A 17,561-nucleotide genomic window follows, 5' to 3' on the forward strand; every position below is an offset into this window, starting at 1 on the left:
CCAGCAGATCAACTCCTGCCCCCGACTTGGTGTCATCCGCAAATTTACTTATGATGGACTCAATGTCCTCATCCAGATCATCAATAAAGATGTTAAAGAGCATGGGGCCCAGCACTGATCCTTGGAGCACACCACTAGTGACTGGCTGCCAGCTGGATGTGGCACCATTCACCACCACTCTCTGGGCTCAGCACTCCAGCCAGTTCCTAACCCATCGCAGTGTGCTCCTGCCCAAGCCATGGGCTGATAATTTGGCTAGGAGTTTGCTGTGGGGGACAGTGTCAAAGACCTTGCTGAAGTCCAGGTAGAAGGGATGCCTTCATCCCATTAAGTTTCAGGTATCTGGCTCATGTTGGTCAACACCACATACCATTAAACAAGAGTAAAGGTACCTCTGAAATCCTAACCAAATACATCTCTGTGTGTATGTGTGTATATATATGTGTGCATATATGTATATATATATAAAATATGCCTACATTTGGCTACTGAAATTTACTTTTTATTTTCAAACAAGTATTTTGTTAACTTCTCTTGATTATAGTCTCTCTGTTGTTTCACTGTGAATCCTTTATAAAAAAAAGACCACGCAACAAGAGCTACTAAATCCATCAACCACGGTAGAAAGCTACACTTGCACAGCTATTCTTAAAACACACAAGAAGGTACTGCCAAACTAAATTAGATGATCCACATATAGTGGATGACAAAGGCCAGCTGCTTTGAACCTGCTTAACCTTAACACACACATCACTTTAAGACACCTTACATTTACTTATGCCATAAGCACACAAAAATAACGAGCACAGATCAACTGACATTCTACCAAACTTACTTGTACAACTTAGCCCTTATTCAGATTGTCCAGGCAACATGTTAAAACAGTCTTCTGTTCTACAGTGGGTCAGGAATCACACAGTAAGGCAGCTGTATTAGAGCTACTACCAGCATCCTCTATTAGCCCGAGCACACCAAAAATCACAATGCAAAATAGACCAAAATCTGATTGGCCAAACAGATTGACTACTGAATTGGGTATCTGGCTGGTTCAATAATTCTTCTGAGGACAATTTAGGTGCATAAGATAGTAAATCCTAAAACAAGTGTAACTATATTTTACATGAAATATTTACATTTTTTTCTAAATTTACATTTATTTGCTACTTTACCAATGTTCTCTCAAAAAGTTTCTCTGAAATTCAGATGATACTTCATTTCTGACAGTTCTGTGTTTTTCCCTTTTCATATTGTCTGTGATTAGAATAGAACAGAACAGAACAGAACAGAATAGAATAGACCAGACCAGGTTGCAAGAGACCTTCAAGATCATCGCATCCAACCTATTAACCAATCCAACCCACCTAAACAACTAACCCATGGCACCAAGCACCCCATCAAGTCTCCTCCTGAACACCTCCAATGATGGTGACTCCACCACCTCCCCGGGCAGCCCATTCCAATGGGCAAACACTCTCTCTGTATAGAACTTCTTCCTAATCTCCAGCCTAAACCTCCCCTGGTGCAGCCTGAGACTGTGTCCTCTTGTTCTGGTGCTGGCTGCCTGGGAGAAGAGCCCAACATCAGCCTGTCTGCAACCTTCCTTCAGGTAGTTGTAGAGAACAATAATGTCACCCCTGAGTCTCCTCCTCTCCAGGCTAAGCAACCCCAGCTCCCTTTAGTAATTGCTTCTTTGGTAATTGCTTCTCTTTTAGCAGAAATTAAAGACAGATCTTTGCCTTGTCTGTTTAAAAAAATTCTCTTCCACTTAACAGACTGAGATGTTTTCAAGAAATAAAAAACCTTGACCTGTATACATCATTCTGGTTCACTGTATTTCACACTTGCCTATATCAAAACCAGTCTGAACAGTGCCAAAGTATCTGTGTTTCAGGATAAACAGTGGAAGATTGGATGTTAACTTTTTCACTTAGTTGAAAATGATGAATAAATTTATCAAACATAGTTTTGGCCAACGGAGGGGTAATTTATGATGATAAAACAACCCACGAACAAACCAGAAAACCAAAAGCCAACCCCACAATCCAAGCTGACATTAAAAAAATAATGTAAGGCTGACACATAAAATATTTCACAATTTAGATTTGATTTAAATGAATAGAGAAGTTATCAGATTCAATGCTGAAACAGGAAAGAAAAAATACATACAGGCAAACAAATTGTTGGCAATTTAATTTGAAATAGTGTTCTGGCTCATTTCTATTTTGTTGGTTTTGGCTGCAGGCTGACCAACAGTAACACTGGGATTAACATGAGTAACATAAAATGGAATTAATTCTCAGGAGAGGTGTTTTGTTTTTCTTTAAACAAAAAAAGAGCTCTGAGATCAATTTCACAGCACCCAGCACAATGGGATCCTGGTCTTAGATACAGTGAGAAAACAAATAATAAATCTCTTACATAATGATCTCCACCAAAATAACTTGCAGGTCTTCAGCCAGTGAAAGTTGTCCTCTTCATTCCAAATAATAAATATTTTTACCAAGAAAGTATACTAATCATATGTTTCGCCTGGGGTGATGTTCTGAGGAAGTCAGACGTAAAAATAGTCTACAGATGTGCCCTTAGATCTGAGCTTTGATCACTTGTTCCTGCTTCTTGACACATATGGCATATAAATACTCACACACACAAGGATATGGGTGGGTATGTTATTCTCAAAGCTAAGGAAGTTTGAGGCTAACGAAGATACTCTGCTTTTTTGGATCCCCAAATTGTTATTACAGACCTAAATTACACTTCAGTTTATTATAACCTTATAGCACATTTCATTTTCTGCTATTTCAAGTCGGCATCTTCTTGCCTTAAACTCACCATTTGGTCAGAACTATTTCCAATATGAAGGGAACGATTTGTCAAGTCAAATCCTCCAAAGCTACAGGTTCTCTGCAAAAGAAAGGATGGGTACAGTTCTATCAGAATGATTGGCTTACTCAAAACAGCTGTGATTTGGAAAACACCAGTGAAAACACAAACATCTGCAAAATGGAAGCAAGCAAACAAACAAAAGGATGGGAGATTATAAAACAAAAAAATCACTTATAAAGCAATTTGAGTAATTTGGTTTTTCCTTCGCCTAAGGTCTGCTGCTGTTGAGTCATCTATTGCCTAGTCTCCTTTTAAAAAGAAAAAAAGACTTTTTGATCTCATGAAAATGTTTGTCTTACGCATCAAGTTTTCCAGGGTGCTGGCAATTCCACCTCTGCAATCCCATATGCCTTCATAAACAAGTTCACAGTAGCACTGAAGCAGACAACCACCAAATCTTTTAAAGTACTGAGTAACCTACCTTCTGGGAATAGCTGCATAGACTCCATTTCCACTGAGATACAGGGAAATGCTGGAGGCCTAGCAGAGCAAGACATGGGTTAAGAGAAGGGAAAAACCAGCCCAGCTATCCATAAGCATTGTGTCCCTAGAGATTCAGCAAGCCCTGCCTGATTCCAGATCAGCCATTTACCATCCTGCCTCTGGTGACACATGGCAGCTCTGCTGCTTCTGGGAGAAAGTGCACTATGTTTACAGTGCCACAATCCCCTAGTTGAGTGACTCAGTTTTGGCTGAACGCATAGATACAGCTTATAATAATCATCCTGAATAAAGACAGAAAATCAGCACTGTGACACTGCTTCTCTCCCAAGAGCAGAGGGCAACCAAACTCAGTACAGTTGCATTTCCCCAGCCAACCATTGTTTAACTGTGGCAATGAGTCTCTGATAAAGCTTTGCTATCACTTGAAAAAAGACCAGACACTTAGGGGACTCAGAGAGCTCTGCTTTGCAATTCAGAAGGTAAACCCTTTGACTTTTTAGTTGGCCACTGAACAACCAGTTGCACAGTGCTCAAACATGTGGCCCTGCCATAAGTATCACAGGGCAGTCCAGGGGAACAGAGGTATGGCAGTTGGGCTCTGAGTGTGGAATGTGAGACAGGCAGATGTCTGTTTTAAGGATTTTCTTCAGTTAGAGTTGGGACAAACAGGAGGCAGAAGATCAACCACTTGCAAACTATAAGTTCTTAGGGTCTTAACTATGCAACAGAGTAACTTCAAAGACACCCTAAGACTCACATAAGCATTAAATCAGACCTACAAAGGACTACTAATCAGTATCATGAGCATGTACTTGGGAGTCAGTGAAGACCGCCTGAGAATTACCAGTCTGCTTTAACATTCTATTAGGAAGAAGGAAGCTCTTTAAACTATGACACTTAATAAACAACTATGTCAATTAGTTCTATTAAAGTAAATATTCTTCCTGCCTTGTTCTCTGCTAATCAGCATACTTACAAGCTTTAAAAAAAAGTGTTCTTCTCTAGCTTTTATATTGGCTGCTGTGTACCTACAGTGTTTGGATGACAGTTTTTGTACCGACCACAACCCCTCTGGAGCTCAAAGCCAGCTTTGTCTAGGCCTCACACACTTTTTAAAAGAGTGCTGTGATGGAGAATTTTTTCAAGTGTGTTTTTTTTTCCCAGAAGGCAAAGTGACTATGGCTTAGCTTTTAAAAATTGTTTTCAGAAAGCATTTGAGACCAACCACAAGTATTAAGAACAGTTTTTAACACACAGCACGTTTAGCTATGAGTAATGCTGTCCTTCTGTGAAGAGTCCATTCTAACTAATCCTACAGTGTATGGTAAACCCAGCCATGAAGAGATGACATCTGGAACTGCTCTGAGAAAACTTGTCTGTCAAACCAGCTCCTCTTAAAGCGGCCTTCCCAGAAAGCAAAATGTTTGTTGGTTAAAAGCTTCTGAATAAATGTACCATCAAAACAATGCTTATTGTTTCACTATGGACCTTCCCATATATTTATCATCTGGCTTCTGACTTCTGCCTTCATATTCCAGTAGTGCAATCTGGCAATAGTGTACCAAACGAAAGGTCTGCGGGAGCGGAGAGGGATACCCAATGGAATGGCCATGCAATCAAAAGTATTATCATTTTGGGAGAAAAGAAAAACTGGTGTGCTCTGAAAATTTCATGCATGTCCAGGTCACCGAAACAAATAGAAATGACACATATGAATGGCAAGGCAAGACAGAGTGACCAATTCCACTGAATACATGGGCATTACAATTTCCCTGAGGTTGCAGCAAACATTGTTTCTAGGAAGAAGGAGTGGCAGTAGGTGAAGTTAGCCATTGTTTTTTGTGATTTCAGGAAGAAGGGTGTTGAAAAAGTTAGTAAGAGCAGCACGTCTGCACTATTTATCCCATTCAAAGGCTGGAGGAACAGGTTCTCAACATCAAAATGTTAGCCATTTCTTCCACGTTTGTATCTTTGTGAACAAGCAAAAGGTGGTTTCCATAACGCAGTTACTATTGCAAGACTACTGATGAGAAAACCTGGAAAGTTTGTTACTGTCATCTACATTTATAGAGATGGTTTTAGAGGGTATTTTTACTTATGGGGCATCTCCAGCACATATGCTCTTTTGCCTGAAATATTCCTGCCATTCACAGGACAGAAGGACAAAAAAGGTTTCTCTTGTCATTGTATATATATATGGGAAAATAATGAAAAAAAACCCCAGTGTCCTGTGAGTGGCAGAGCAAGCAGTCAGTGCAGAAGAAATTGTGAAGCTGCCAAGAATGTTTATAGTATTAGGTAGGAAAAAAACCTATTTTCTGTCCAACAAGCAAAAAAGTGAACCATGAAGGCTTGGTCACCTCCAACAGGTTATTCAAGGAGACCAAAGTTGTGACTTTTATGGAGAAGACCTAGCACCTGAGGAAATTAAACAGGACACCTCTCAAAATAAAATCTATAGTTCAAGAGGAAAAGTTGTTTCTGTATTGTTTACTGCAGTACATTGCTTAATACGGTGGGTGGCTGCTGCTTCCATCCACTGAAGTAGGGAATATGTGTCTACGTTGTCAACTACATAACAGATTAGCTGTCTCAGCTTTGGAGATCTCAGTGGCCGTAAAGGCAAGTTCCTAGGAAACTCAGCATCATGGTTAAGGGAACTGTCAAAGCTGGGGGGGGTCACATAATCAGGAAGCAGCTTTGGATCTCCCTCGAGTGCTCAAATCACTATTTCCTATTGTACAGCACAATTTCCTTTTTTGACCACCCCTTGCTCCCTTTCCACTATGCTCTGAGGGAAGCTGACAGCTTCACCTCATGCTGGAAAGCAGCAGTAGTGGCCAAGGACAGAGCAGAAGGAGCACTTCTGGTGGTGGTGAGGAGCAAGCAGGAGAGCAATGTCTACAAAACATAAAACTCCTGGTGTTCCTACAGCTTTGTGTGTAACAGACAATACAGAGTTGGGTGGGTGTACTGATGAGATGCACATTGAGAAGCGGAGGGCCAATGAGAGGCAATCACAGCAGGAGAGAGAGCACAGTTGACTAAGGGTGCTCTAATCCTCTGAAATTTTTGTTCAATTCTTGGTATCCTTTTAAGCAAATACTGATTCCCAAAGCATCACAAAGAACATGTTTATAGCATCTCAAAGCTCCTCTGTTCACCAGTGACCTTGATTTCTGCACTAGGTGAATTTAAAAAGCAGCATTTTGCCATATTTGCTCTCTCTCACTGAGTTATTTTGTGTACATAGAAACTGCAGATTTGATAAAACTCCTCTCTGATGGAATTGTATCAAACTCTTCCCTCACAGCTGAATTGAAGCACTGATTTTTAGATCAAAGTATAAAGCAGAAAGTGTTTACTGCAACCTCACAGAAACTAGAAGACTGCCTTCATGGCAACTCTTTGACTCACAGACTTTTGGTGTATTCTCAAGAGAACCCTTTTAGTACAACGATCGACTGTGGCAGCCCACTTCCTCTTGGCCTCCTCATCCTCCTCTAGCAGGCATCTCCTCAGGTCCTGCTTGTCGGCCTTGCTCAGGGTCCTGTCAGTAACGGGGCGCACCAGCTGAGAGAGGTTGAGGTGACTGTACAGGCTTCTCTCCACCACATAGGTAATATTGAACTCGCTGACAGAGGTGCGCCCTCGTAGCCTTCTGTTTGGGAAGCCACAACCGCCACCCCCTTTTGTTTTGTGACGCAGTAATTGTAGGTCGCAAGCTGCGGGGTACGCTCCTTTCCTAGCAGGGCGCTGGCAAAGAAAAGCTCTGGAACAGGAATAGTTAGTATCCATTTTCTTCAATCGGATCTGCTTCCTTACACTCTGAATCTCCTCCAGGGACACCAGAAGATGGTGCTTGTGCCTGTTGCTGTCATAAAAGCAAATGCTTTCTGTACTTACCCCATGGCTCAGTGAGCCAAGGCTCTTCTTCATTTCCCCATCTGTCAAGGAGCGGCAAACTTTCTGGGTCTTCTCCTCTTCTGGGTAAGAGAAAAATGTCCCCAGTTTCTTGGGAGGCTTGATAAGGCCACGGCTCTCTGTTTTGCTGAAGGTCTTCACCAGCTTCCGGTTAGCTCCCCATATATCAAGACTGCTGGATGAGGGAGAAGTAGTGAGTGAGCCCGAGTCGTCCTCTGGCTGCTTTTCACAGGAGCCATCAAAATAGAATTGCTTCTTGTGAACTCCAGAGTAAAGTGCCGATCTGTCATCCAGTATAGGAGAGTTGTCAAGTGAGTGCTCTTCCACACCTACAGGGGACAAAAGGAGTACAACACCCGTCACCATTCAGAATTCTCCAAGACATTTCTCTGTAGAGCCTTACTGTATTTATTTAAGATATCACTCACTTAAGTTGGAATAAAACTCTCCCTGATACAAGCAGCCGAGAAGGCATTTGCAAGTAGATAAATTCCATTTGTGAAATGAGAGCTCTGGGATGAGTTAACAGTAGACAGACTGTTAGTCGAATCATTGTTATTTTAATTTTCTCTCTTTCATCTGCATCTAAGTAAGACCACAGATGCTCTCACTAACAACATCTTAAAAGCTGAAGCTGGGATCCACTTCTTCTGTTGTCCTTCTGATACTTGCACATGATGCTCAGCTCTAGTGAGATTACAATAGATCAGAAGTATTATACAGGTATTAAAAAACAAACAAGTGTCTTTCAGGTCTACTTTTGCATTATCCAGTGCTGCTGCAGAAAGTAGTACTTTTTTCAGAAATTTATGGAGCTGAGCTCCTGGATGAAGTCTTTGGATTTTGATGGGGGAAGAGGCACCAATTTTAATCACACAGAATTGGCTTTAAACGCATGCAGAGAAAACAAACTTGGTCAAATAGAGGGTCTGCCAATTTTGACAGTGTCCTGGTAATGACAGAAATACTTGCTTTTCACCAAAAGTATACTTTGCAGAAAGGGAAGAAGATTTTTTGCCATGCAAGATACTGGATATGAGCAAACTGTCAGGCCTCCTTCTCACAGCACAGAGAAGGGACTAAAGGACCTGAAATTCCTCTTAAAATATAAGAAAATTTTATCTGGTAGAGCAAAGTATAGGCTCAGGTATTAGATGCAGTTACAAGGAAAGAGTCAAACAAGAGTACACATCCTCCTCAGTCTGGCCTCACAAATTTCATAGTATTCATTATTACGTATCACGGAGAGATAGAGACAGAGAGATGTGTTTGTATTTTTTATTTTCCAAAATAATTTTTTGCTTGACCCAACTTTTCCTTCATCTTTGACTGCTTCCACAGTCTTACAGCAGAGCAAAATTTGAACTAATACTAAAACACCTATGATTTACTAAACTCAAAAGTAGGGGGAAAATTTCACAATGAAAGAAAACTCGTTGCTGTGTACACACTTCTTGTCTCACCTTCAGTTCACTGCTGGCAAAACACATTTGACATGTTATTGCTGAAACCGAAGATGCTGTTTTACCAAGATAAAACTCAGTGTTGCCAATGAAAGGATAGTGGATCACATCTGACAAAACTTTCACTCTTGAGAACTTTTCTGGGGTAGGTCTCTAGACTGGAGTCTAATTTTGATGCCACTTTCCTCAGACTGTCCAACTTTCTCTTATTTCCCTCTGCCTCTCAAGTTAAACAGAAAACAGACATTCTCCTGGGACTCAGTATGTGCTGATAAACAATTTTAGTCCACTGAGTAAATATGTTTTTAAACAACTTGTAAAATATGCATTGTGCATCAACACTGCAACAGATGTTATCTGGAGTGAATCCATGACACAAAGCCACAATGACACAGATGTAGATGTGATTTGTTTTTAAATGCTATATAAAACCGGTGCCCAGGAATTAGGAAGTTTCAGCTATTTAGCTCTCTAGGAGCACATTAAAACAAAATACACACAAACTCAGGTACTGGCACAGTCTAATGATCATCCATATGTATATTTAGTGTGATAATAGATTTTTTTAGTAGAAATGTGGGAGAAGAATCTAAGACTAGTGTATTTTCTTTAGAAACTATAGGAATGTATAATTTGGAAAAGTTGGTCTTTGTGAAGAAATTTTTGAAGATAAGTAAGAATCTTTCTTCTGGGGAGCTGAACGTCAGTTTTCAAACCAAGCTTACTCTCACATTTTGTTAAAGGCTGTTGAACACTGCTGAATTTATTGCAGTTTTACTGATGTGAGTCCATCAAATTTCACAGCCAGCTCCCCCAAACCCTAGCTATCTAGGATTTCATATTACTTCACATTTATAACACAGATGCAAGTAACAGCAACAAGCAGCTCAAGAGTTGGTCCAGTCAATCGCAGGTAACTTGGAAGGCCAGTCAGCAATCCCGGAGTATTTTTTTGTGATCTTGCAGAGCCCTCTGACATATCCAAATGGGAATACAGAACTACATTATGAGATATGGTGATGGACAACATTGATAAGCATTTAATTTGCCACATGAAAACTTGTGTGTGGGGAGAATTTACTGAAAGAAAAGTCATAGATAGACTTCTAATGTAGCCTTGGCTACTCAATAGCCTTCTACTTGTGTAGAAGTTATGCAGAAGCTATCCACTTTGTTATTTAGGAATAACTGGTTTTGATACTGTTTCCCAGGAGCCCAAAATGAAAAACTGAAGGAGAAAAGGAAATAAGGAGGTGTAGTGCTGTAAGAGGGAATAGAGAGCAAAAAAGACAGTTAACATGCTGAAGAGAAAGGCTGGTCAAACTGTAAGAAGGCATCTGCACACCCAGCAGTCCCTGTGATGCTGGCAGCCGCTCCCACTCCTGGAGCCTCTGGCAGCTTCTTGCAGGCCCATAGGGAGGGAGGGGGTGTGACAAGCCTCTCTAAGGTCCCTTCCCCAGAGCAGGGGAGAATTAACCCTGTTCTCTTTGCACTTTCTCATAAATTATGTTTTTACTTCCAAGATAATCCAGCTTATGCTTGTCCTTATGAAGTGATAAAACCTTTCCAGACCAAGACAGTTGCCCAGCCCAGAGCTCTAGACTGGCTGTGCCTTTCATGCCAGCCAGTAACACCCTCACCATGCAGGAGAGACATAGGCAAAGTCATAAATCTGCTAACAGTTTCCTGACAAATACCCAGAGATGCACACATTCTCCTTCAGCGGCACTAGGAAGGAATCGCAATACAGCTCAGCACGCTGCAAAGCTGAGGGGAATGTGCATACAGTCCTGGGAGGGCCACTAGAATAGAGATGTGCTCACAATCCCAGTGAGGACTCAAGATGGGTTAGTGCAGAGGCTCCTGTGGCTCAGGCTCCTTTATCTGAATGCTCACACACGGGTACAGGTCACTCAGAGTTAATTCTGTGGCATGGCTTCCCAGGAGCTTAACTCTGCTTCCTGTTTCTCCACCCTCCTCCTCCTCCCTTCTCTCCCCCTCTTTCTTGGCAGCAGGGCTTATTCAGCAGCCAAACTGCAAGCAGGCTGCCCTAGAAGTAGGAGTTAATATTACATGAGGCAGTTGCTATCCCACAAGAATGTCTGATAGAGTTTCTGTACTTTTGCCACAGGATGATGCCATGTAGCATAACTGTACCACCAGCAAGCCACTACCCTCTCAAAACTAGCTTCACCTGTGTGCTGTTCAAGGCCTTAGAGAAGGGAGCAACCCTGTGGCAGTTCTGCTTACCTCCTTGCTGAGCCTGTGGGGCACCCGACTGGGATTTCTCCTAGTATTATTCCCTCCCCAGCATGAGGCATAAAACATAAACCAAGTTCTAATCTCTTAATGAGGGACTCTCCAGTGCTGCTCTGAGAATACCAGGAGATCAGCAGTAACCACATTGCAGCCTGTCCCTTTCATCCTTCCACAGCCTCAAAACACAGTTACATGGGTAAGGCACGCACCACAGACGAGGCAGTTTTTCCTACTATCCCTTAGGAACACTCCACCCCCCTTCCCCAGCCCTTTGCTTTCTCAGCAGAAACATATTCACACATGCAGTTTTAACCATATGCACATTGCTTTTTACCTTCTGTGCTGGGTTTTTTCATTTCTTCCACTCTTATGAGTTTCTTCCTGACTCTTCGAGTAGAATTCACCAGCTTGTGCAACCTCTTAAACTTCACTGACTCCTCTGTTTCATCATCAGATTGTTCTCTTGACTGGCAAAGAAACAAAGGGAATATTAATAAAGTAATACATCCATGGCTTGCTCCTTCAAGTTAAGTTAACCCAGTTCATCTGCTGCACCGTGTCAATGCAGCACTGTAAACTGGTGTTATATTTTCAGCTCAGACAGAAGCAATTCAGTTACTGAGTATTTTTTTCTTTTTCTGAAAGCATGACATACCATTTTGATTTCTAAATCTGTGCAACGTAAGATCCTAGGCAGTTAAATGCATTCCTGCCCTTGTCTTTCTTCCCATGCATTGTGTAATAACTACTTCCACGTCCTCTCTTAGTACGTTTCAGGCAGGGCTCTTTCCCAGGGCTCTTCTTACCATACCAGTTATGCTTCTGCGGTTTGGGTCAGTCACTGGTCTGTCTGGCATCTCAGGACTTGCTGTTTAAACCTGGTTATAAACAGCTACTCCAAACTGCAGCTCTGTTATTGACGACTTCTCTTTTTCTTCCCCCTAGTTTTCCCAGAAAATCAAAACCAGCAGCACAAGAAAAGGATGGGAAGGAAAAGGAAGGAGGAGACCTCATCTGCCTCGCTCACGAACTGCCACAGCTACAAAATATTCCTTTCCTCCTCCCTGCTCCTTACACTCCTCCTGAAGGCTCTCGAGGCTGGAATTAAGATGGACACAGCATTCCTCCAGCACTCCTCCAGCACTGACCAAGGGAAAACTCTGACCTTTTCAGATATACAGTGCAGTCCATATTCCCCAGCATCCCGTTTCGTTTTGCATCTGATCCAGTATGCTGAGTTCCAGCTGTTTTCCCTCAAGTATCAAACATTACAGAGACCAAAAAAAAAAAAAATCCCCGTCTCTCCAGCAGCAGTGACACAACAAGCTGAAACAATCCATTCCTTGTGAAGGAGAAGATGACTTCGATTTTCAAGCCAGATCCAACATTCAATGTGCTACTTCCTCTGTTTTAATCAGTTCAGAATGTGGAAGGTGGGGGGGAAGGGAAGGGAAGGGAAGGGAAGGGAAGGGAAGGGAAGGGAAGGGAAGGGAAGGGAAGGGAAGGGAAGGGAAGGGAAGGGAAGGGAAGGGAAGGGAAGGGAAGGGAAGGGAAGGGAAGGGAAGGGAAGGGAAGGGAAGGGAAGGGAAGGGAAGGGAAGGGAAGGGAAGGGAAGGGAAGGGAAGGGAAGGGAAGGGAAGGGAAGGGAAGGGAAGGGAAGGGAAGGGAAGGGAAGGGAAGGGAAGGGAAGGGAAGGGAAGGGAAGGGAAGGGAAGGGAAGGGAAGGGAAGGGAAGGGAAGGGAAGGGAAGGGAAGGGAAGGGAAGGGAAGGGAAGGGAAGGGAAGGGAAGGGAAGGGAAGGGAAGGGAAGGGAAAGTGTGTTTTTATCCATGGTACCAGCCAATTTGCTGCATTCTTAATGAACAGAAAGTCCTCCATCAACTTCCTGTCAACATAACTACATGGATTTCCACAGTGGGCTCATCTTATTTTTCTCCTTCCCCTTAATAAACTTTGAAAAAACCAAAAATCCCTCATGAATGCAAGCCAAACATAAAAAGCCACTGTTTCCTTTCCCCCAGCAAAAATGCTGTTTTCTTATCCAGAGGCCAAATATAAGATAGCCCAAATACAAAAAAAGCTTTCTGCTTTTCTAATACACTTTAATATCAGGATGCAGTAATAACAGTAGATGCCATGGGGCAGGACATGAATTAGCAGTTGCACAGGTACACTTTAAAAGGAGCAAACAGTGCCTGAAGGAGCTATGAAAGCTTGCCTCACAGGCATACACTCCACAAGGCCAGCAGGAACACACCAAAGCAAACTTCAGCCACTTTCTGCAAAGGCACTGTCAATTACTAATTTCCTGATGAACTTCATCTTACTCCAAAACAAGGAATACCAAATGAGCAACATATGGAATTACCATTCTGTTATCCAAGAACCACAGGAATGCATTTATTAGGGGTACAGGCTGGCTAGGCAATTAATAATCTTCCTTCAGGATAGAAAAAAATAAAGGGCTGTAAAGAGGAGTACCAGACTTCTTTAGACAAATTAAGCAGCAAGATGAGCATTAATTCAGAGATTATGGCTGGGATAACTTAGTGACATGTCAGCAAGACAGACATATTTAGATAAGATGATGGATAGATTATTGACTTTACCAAGAAGTTTAGTTATGATGCCATTCTTAGGCCATTAAATGCATTCTGGCAAGCAACCACCACGCATATTCTGCACTTGAGATATGTTTATTTTAAATGTAATTACTCTAAGTCATTGCTTTCCACCATTACTTTTTGTACACCCTTGGATTGCAAGACTACCGTTTATAAAACTCTGAGCTCTGCAAAACCTAGAGAATGGTCAGTCATACCTGGTCCTTTCACCCAGGATTTCATCAAAGAATACAAAACTACTCTTACTTTCGCACTATGTATTGGTATCCAATAAAAAGCAGTCCCCTGCAGCGTTAAGAAGACTTAACAATGTCAACAAAAGCTTTTACAGTATTTGACATTTGCATTCACAACTACTGTTGTGAAAGCAAGCACCAAAACAGCCTCAGCGCAAGGCACCAACATCAAACATGAGTTGGTAGTACAAGGAGTCCCCAGCACACCTCAGAATAAATGAAGTCTCATTATAATAAAGCGTCGACTGGCTTTCCTTGCTGATTCCGGACTCCCAGCGCTCTCTGAGCTGGGGTTCTCTGCAGGCAGCAATAAACATTTCCTAGAGCTGATGCTCAGGTAAAACAGGCAAGAACAGCTTATGTTTAACAACAGGGGCCACCAGAGAATGATTGACTAATCAAGTCAGTCTTTCCCCAGTAGCCTATTTCCTATCATATTGGGTAGAATTTGGCACGGACAAGTGAAGGAAAAGGACAGCCAGTAGGTTTATGCTAAAAAGGCCTAAAACATTGGTGACTGCCCCAGTGGTGCCACTTAGGAAACATCCTTGTTAGGTCATTTTGATTCCTTGACAACTGCACCAGTTTGAAAAAACAGGCTACTTTTGATTTGCTTCCTGTTTTTGAAACTGTTTTCTTAAAAAAAGGTCTTAAATTATCAGAAGTTTCCATTTTGGCACATGGGAAACAGAGCTTAATTTTTCCAGCTCAAGTAATGTTTTCTTTTACAGCTAATATTAAACAGAAAACAGAAATGTAAAGCATTCAGGCCATAACCAACATTTTTGGAAATCACTGAACTCTGGTGCTTTGACTTCCCTGACCCACTCTAACCACCCTACTTCCATGATGACCAAATTGGGTTTTTTGGTGGCTGTCCCTGACTTCAGATGGAAAAAATCATCCCTGTTTCCCCAGTGTGTGGTGGGCCAGGCAAATGGCTCCTTGACAGCTCTAGCAGCTAGGCCTCGGCATAGGGCTTTGATGCATCTGGCTGCCAGTCCCTCTCTTACCCTCTCCCTGCTTAACATGCGCTTCTGTGAGCTGCAGCACCGCAAAAGGGTAGACACAGTCTGTGAAAGAGAGAACGATGCAGCTGCAAGAGACTAGGCTTGAGGCTCTCCGGCACAGGAGGAGGACAACCTGCATCCCCCTCTGACAATGCTTCCTGGCCCCTGGCACATGGCCCGGTGTCCTGTTAGGCCAAGCCACAGTGCTGCTCAAGTGTGGGTAAAACAGCCAGGCCCCTTCATCTCACTGTGCCCCCACACAATGCTGGAGCAGGCCTCTCCCTGTGCTCCAAGGGGAAAACAAATGGATTTGCAGTACTGCAAATAGGAACAACTTCCATCTCCTTCACTCCAAAATTTTTCCATCAGAAAGCCCATATGGCTCAACTTTTAATTATTTTGGCTAATGCTGTATGTAGTAATTCTGTGGTGAATGCTTAAGTGTTTCATTTCTGGTTTCCAGGGCAACATTACATCAGATTGCAGACAGCTGGCTCCACAGCCTCAAACCATAACAAATTGGCCAAGGCCAATGCACAAAAATCGCTCTTGCTTGTAAGAGAGTGAAGGGCTCAGCCAGGCTGCTGGGGACCCAGCGAAGCCTACAGGGCCCCTTGGCGGGGCTGGCTGGGTGGAGTTGCTTTTCCCCATGCCGCTTGGAGCAAGTGCATCCCCAACACATCTGCAATGCTCTCACGGTACGGAAACCTGCCAGCTTGGAGAGCTTGGCTGCACAAATGTGCAAAGGACTACAGGGAAACAGGGACTAAATTAACAGCATCTGGAAATATCAAGGACTGCATGCAGAGGACTGCAGCCACCACGTACCACATGGCTGGAAACCTGTGTAGAGGCTAAGGCTTATCCCCACCACCCAGCTCTTCACTGCTGAAAAAATGAGACCACAAATCTTGGAGAGATCAATTCCCTCACCCACCTCTAGCATCAATTCTGCTATGAAAACTTTTCCTATTCATGCATCATTAAAGGCCACACTTTGCATGATCTTGTATCCAAGATCAAAGTAAAAGGCCTTACGTTCACGAACAAATACAAAATTAGCACATGCACTTTGATATTCAGAGAGCTTGCTACAGCTCTGCTTCCAGTGCCCTCTTTGCTCTCTGTCCCACTTTTCTCAGGCTCTTTGCTGCTGCTGCCTACTCTGGAGGCAGGGCACATGCTTTACTCTGCTGCTCTCAACATACATCCCATTTCACATGCCACAGAAATAACAATCCTAATGTCCCCTTCTGAATTATTGCTTCACACACATGCACACAGAAAGAACTAACATTTATTAAGGTACTTGGAATTAATTGGCAAGATGTAAACCAGAAGTAGTCAGCTTTAGGTAGGACTATGTTTGTAAACACTTCAGAGTTATAGCAGCAGCCCTTAAAACATATAAGGTGGGCAAAGACTTCCAGTTAATTCATAATAAAAATGCTTAAGAAACTCTAGGACAATAACCAGGTAAACCTATCATAACTGATTAATATGCTTGAGCTCCACAAACACATGTGACTTTTACATGAGCTGTGTGAAGCCATTTAGAGAGATGTTAAAATTACAGGATTTGCCTTGTGCTCAGCTCAGCCCCAAACTGAAATCTCTAGGAAACTTCCCTTCTAAGAAACAAGGAAATCTCTTAATATCTGATTAGGTCCAAACTGTAACTATTTTTGGCTATCAGACAATTCTTGTGAGTAAAGCGGGGCAAGCCCCTGCATTCAGACACATCACATCCCTCCCTCCTGGCTAGCTCACTTCAGAACTACAAGCTCCATCATAAATACAAAGACATTTTGCTGTTCCCTTTAGGAGATGTGGATACATGTGTCCTTTCTTCTTTCTCTGTAGCAGGCATTATATCCACCAAAACCCCCAACCATTCTAACTTTTTTTTTTTTTTTTAATTAAAGATGCCTGGATAAAATCAGAGGCAGGAAAATAGAATAGGAAAGAACTTAAAAGCCCAAAGAAAAGAAAAGGAGAACTGAAAAAAGCTATGCATGCTGTGCTGTTCCTAAGAATAACCACAAAAGCCTTTTCTCCTTCTCCCTCTCAGAAGCAGGAGGCACATCCTCTCCACATCACTCTACATGCTCAGTGACTTACCAGCTTCGGCATTTATAAGCCTAAAGCTCAGCTTTCGAGTAATTCCCCCTGAGTCCTCAACTGCTGTCAGCTTCGTAACCCTAAAATTTAGGAGCAGACCCTTCTTCTTAAGTATTGTATTAGCTCCGAATCCTGCGCACAGAATGCCTCTTCTCTGGAGTTACATTATCAGACACCAAACTGGCTCCAATTCCAGTGCTGAATATGTAAAGAAGAAAAAAGTGTGATGCTGGACTCAATTAGCTGTTTTCTGCTCACTGATTGATTCCCCCAGTTACTCGCTAGCTGCATAACTTGCAAGAAAGGCATAAGTCATCAGCTCTAAGCAAATCTTCTATTCACCACAAGGAAAAAAGGGAGTGTTGTACATGGCAAACAATCCCTGTTTTCACTGACGAAGGATTGCTGACCTCTTGCTGGCCTCCAGTTCCTTAATTACTGTCTATGGAATTTCAGTGAAAGAAAAAAATACAGAGAATCTCTGCAAAGCTAGGACGAAGACTGACCCTCAAACATAACTGCCAGAGTGAAGCCTGTGTCTATAGGAAATATAGCTTAAGCCCTTGACCATTTTTTTTTCACTTTTACTTTTTT

General features: G+C 42.4%; 1 protein-coding gene across 6 annotated transcripts in view; it reads right to left on the reverse strand.

Annotated features, from left to right (window-relative positions):
* LOC137448087 (SAM and SH3 domain-containing protein 1-like) overlaps positions 1-17,561 on the reverse strand; it is a 603,815-nt gene that overhangs the window by 21,417 nt on the left and 564,837 nt on the right. For all 6 annotated transcript variants that reach the window (XM_068152265.1, XM_068152255.1, XM_068152262.1 and 3 more), the window contains exons 9-11: positions 11,311-11,443; positions 7,237-7,583; positions 2,833-2,904 (exon numbers count right to left, since the gene is read on the reverse strand). In XM_068152265.1, the coding sequence (XP_068008366.1) occupies positions 2,833-2,904; positions 7,237-7,583; positions 11,311-11,443 (552 nt within the window). The remainder of the gene's footprint in view (positions 1-2,832; positions 2,905-7,236; positions 7,584-11,310; positions 11,444-17,561) is intronic.

Source organism: Melanerpes formicivorus, unplaced genomic scaffold, assembly GCF_026170545.1.
Source record: "Melanerpes formicivorus ecotype bairdi unplaced genomic scaffold, bMelFor1.0.p_v2 SCAF_2, whole genome shotgun sequence".
Classification (NCBI taxonomy): domain Eukaryota; kingdom Metazoa; phylum Chordata; class Aves; order Piciformes; family Picidae; genus Melanerpes; species Melanerpes formicivorus.